A 4,060-nucleotide genomic window follows, 5' to 3' on the forward strand; every position below is an offset into this window, starting at 1 on the left:
TGTAGTTTGATTTTTGTCTTAGATTTGTATATATATATATATATATTAATAAGATTATGTATAATTCAATATATGTTATTTTGAGAATCAAAGAGTGAAACTAAACTAAAGTGTTGATCGATTAAAGTTCCATAAATAAACATAACAATGATACTTAATTGTAATAATTAGTTACTATATTTATAATATTATTTGAGAATTTCGTATTTATTTAATAATTTTTTGAGTCATCTATAGTTTATATGTATAAAAATATTACTACAAATGAAAATTTATTATTTTTTATTTAATATTTGACTTTGTATAAAAAAATTAGATTGATCTAGTTACTCATTTGTGGGTATATTGTGTTACATATGTTCCGTCAAATTCAGTATAACTATTTCTAATCTAATTCAACCAAATCATATTTATTGTATCCATTGCATTAGTTTGGTTTTCATCTTAGATGTGTTTATATATTTATGAATTGACTATTTGTAAATAGCCCAAGGACTATGTTAATTTTATAGGATTTAGTAGTTTTGTATAAGTAAATTTTTAATAGTAAAATTATAGAAATAAAGTGATGATAAGTACAAAATTACATAAAAACATAACTGATACATTCTAAAAAAGAAGATTAATTCTTTACTTTAATATCAAGATTATTTTTCTAGACTTTTCTTTTTATGAAATCACATTAAATATAAAAAATATTTTCGTTTTAAGTTTTATAAATATTTTATTAATCATACTACCTCCGTTCCCGAAAATAAGATGTTTTAGATTTTTTTTTATTGTTTCACAAAGATAGATTTTCTATATTATTAAGGTACTTTTTTATACTTTTGAGGAACATATATTAATTGAGAATATTTGAATTGATTAAATTTCTTGGTGGAAAGTTATTGGAAAGTGTATAATAAAGTAAAAAATAAATTAAATTATAAAAATTTATTAAATTCTTAATAAGCGTGCATACTCTAAAAAATCTTACTTTCAGAAACAGAGAGAGTATATTTTAGTTGAAAAATATAAAAGGGAACATAAAGAAAAAAATATTATATTTTATTCATTAAAGATATCTTAGTTTATGTTATTTAAATTATTTTGTAGTAATTTTAGAAATAGATTGATTTAAATAAAATGTTTAATACTTTTAAAATATATATTATGTTGTTTAAGATATTATATAGGTTATTTGAAAAAAAAAAGAAACCTAAATAAAAAATGAAAAATAAAATAAAATAAATGTTTAATAATGATAATTAGATATATTTGATTCTTGTATCACTAAGGTGGAATTAGTAGTTTATCTCTCTCTCGTGTCCTTATTAGGTTTAGAGTTACATTAGCAGCATTGAATTGGTGAATTAGAATCCCCATTTTAAAAATTGTAATACTTGCCTCTTATTTGTGAACACAATTACATCAGACTAATCAGCTAGCAAGCTACTATTCATGTCCTGTGTTTCTCAGGATTTTGATAGCAGCCCAAATTGAAGCCCAACAATACACGGGCCATGATGGGCCCTTCAGGATTGAAGCTGTCGCTTTCACTGACCGTGAAGAAGGAAAGCTTTTGTCAAAATTGATCGATTTCTCTACAGCAGCTGTTTCGTCTTTCTCTAATGCCATCGTTTAGGTATGGCCCGAGAGCTTTGTTTGCCTTCATTTCACGTCGAAACGCAATCAGGAGTCCGATCACTCGTGCTCAGAGGAGTTGCATATCGAACCAATTTCGTCGATTCGGGTCCCTTTGCGGCGTCGAGAGATGCAGCTACTCTCTTCTTCTTCTTCTTTTGGGTTGATGATGCTAGAAGAGTCTCTTTCGGCGCTGGGAGCGTGTTTCAGAGACGGCATTTTCTGGGATGCGGAGATGGGGAGGAAGGTGGTGGTGAGTTATCCAAGATCTACCAAGAGCGTCGTCTCTTGGGGTAACTTTCATCCCAAGTTAAGTTAGGCTCTTTAATCATCTGCATCTGCCTTCCTTCAATCATCTGGAATTGGAGCTAACTTTGAGAATTCTTGTTTGATGTTTTGTATATCAAACAATGAAAAAGAATGATTCAACTATCTAACTAGCATCTGAGACTGTTAATTTTACAGGATAGAGATCTGCCTTTGTGTTTTCATGCCAAACAACTACGAACTAGTTTTCCAGAAAGATGATAACCTGACGGACCCATTTGTGTTAGTTCGGTTGGTTTTAGATTGAATTTGTGCGAATATTTTAGAAAGTTTTGCTGTGTCAACGCTTTTATGAATGTGACTAATCCTTGATTCTTATTTTTAAGATGCTGTCAACATGGTTGTATGAATGTTTAGATAGTCTTACTTTATCTACTATAGCTCTCTGCCCTCTTCCATGAAATGGCGCCCCTTTTGACAAAACCTGTAACCCTTAAATTTGCTCTTCTGTGGATCAAACAGTGGTTCTGATGATATTACAAAAAAAAAGGCATCTGATTATGCAGGAATGTGGCTTGCCTCTGTGTTTTTCTTGTTTTTATTTAATGACCAACTATGAGTTCATTTCTTAGAAATATGATAATGTGAATTATTCCCTGACTTTGCTGTGTCAGAGATTCTTTATCCTTATTCTTTCTTAGCTACATTTAGAATCCAAAATTGTGGGAAACACATGGGTTGATCTCTAATAGCACAATTATTTGAGGTTCATGATTTAACGCAAAGAAGATTGAATTTCAGGTATTCTCAGGAGCAACTGTTTAATGCAGTTCTAGCCGTAGACTTGTACCACGGGTTTGTTCCTTGGTGTCAACGCTCCGAGGTTCTTAAAGAATATCCAGATGGGTAGTTTCGATGCAGAACTTGAGATTGGTTTCAAGTTTCTTGTTGAGAGTTACATTTCTCATGTAGAGTTCGAAAGGCCAAAATGGATCAAGGTACGGACTTGTTTTTTTTTTCCAGCTTTCTGTTTGTTGAATTTGAGAGTGTAATGAATCTTACGACATGATTTGAATCCGTTTTTTGCAGACAACAGCGAGGGACACAGGCCTGTTTGATCATTTGATAAACCTCTGGCAATTTAAGCCAGGACCCATTCCAGGAACCTGCGACCTTTCTATCCTTGTCGATTTCAAGTTCAACTCACCTCTCTATCGCCAGGTAAAAACTACTTCACAAAGCCTCTGCACTTCTTTTAGCCTACAAGAAATCAACAAGATTTCTTTGTTCATGATTGAGACTTGTAAGTTGTTAACAATCTACAGAAAAATATATGGTTCCTTTGGTCATCTAAAGATTGAAACTTGATAGCTGTTATAGTAAGAAAATAATCAAAGATATCTGCAAAAAAGGAAAAAAAAAAGATTATTTCTTTTATTGGTTACTCAGAAGGTGAATATTGATTATAGACTTATAGTACTTTGAAAGAATGTCTCTTTCTTTTTTTTTATTGAAGGTGGCTTCGATGTTCTTTAAGGAGGTAGCAACAAGACTCATGGGGGCATTTAGTGACCGATGCAGATTAGTGTATGGTCCAGGAGTTCGAGTGGATGAAAACGCATTTGAGCAAAGAGCTTGAGATAGAAGTATCAACATGAGGTTAGTTTACATCTTGTTTGGTTGGTAGAGAGCGATTACGCTATAGCTTGTTTCATTTTTTTATGTTCATATATGAATGCTTTTGCATAAGAAGATTAGACACATTGTTTGTTTAATGTAAAAGCTGAAAATAAATACATCCATATTTCTCGTCTTTTGGGAGTCACTTTTCTTTTCATTCAAACAACAGTATTTTTGGTGTAGATATTTGATGATGACACCACACATGCAAACGTATGTGAATGACATAACTTGTTGGATTACGCTTTCAAAAATTAGTGGGGAATTCAATTAGATGCAAAAGTCTTAGACGGTTTGGAAAAGTCTTAAATTTGCCTAAGTCCAGTCAAAATCTAGTCAAAAGTGCATTAACCATTGAACTCAAATAAAGTCATATTTTCTTAGTGTGGTGTGTTAGTCTCTGCCTTAAACCAATGTCACATTCGGTTTTATGGATGTTCTAAGTATGTGGTTTAAATACATCTTAGTTCTCGAAAAGAAAAGAAAA

General features: G+C 31.4%; 1 protein-coding gene across 1 annotated transcript; it reads left to right on the forward strand.

Moving 5' to 3' along the window:
* The first annotated feature begins 1,603 nt into the window (after nucleotides 1-1,603).
* LOC106308228 (coenzyme Q-binding protein COQ10 homolog, mitochondrial-like) lies at nucleotides 1,604-3,706 on the forward strand. The gene is given in 6 exon segments (XM_013745367.1): nucleotides 1,604-1,778; nucleotides 1,780-1,919; nucleotides 2,695-2,797; nucleotides 2,799-2,891; nucleotides 2,983-3,114; nucleotides 3,410-3,706. Coding segments are annotated over 6 exon segments (756 nt in total). The 5' UTR covers nucleotides 1,604-1,613; the 3' UTR covers nucleotides 3,533-3,706.
* The last annotated feature ends 354 nt before the right edge of the window (nucleotides 3,707-4,060 follow it).

This window comes from Brassica oleracea, chromosome C8 (assembly GCF_000695525.1).
Source record: "Brassica oleracea var. oleracea cultivar TO1000 chromosome C8, BOL, whole genome shotgun sequence".
Classification (NCBI taxonomy): domain Eukaryota; kingdom Viridiplantae; phylum Streptophyta; class Magnoliopsida; order Brassicales; family Brassicaceae; genus Brassica; species Brassica oleracea.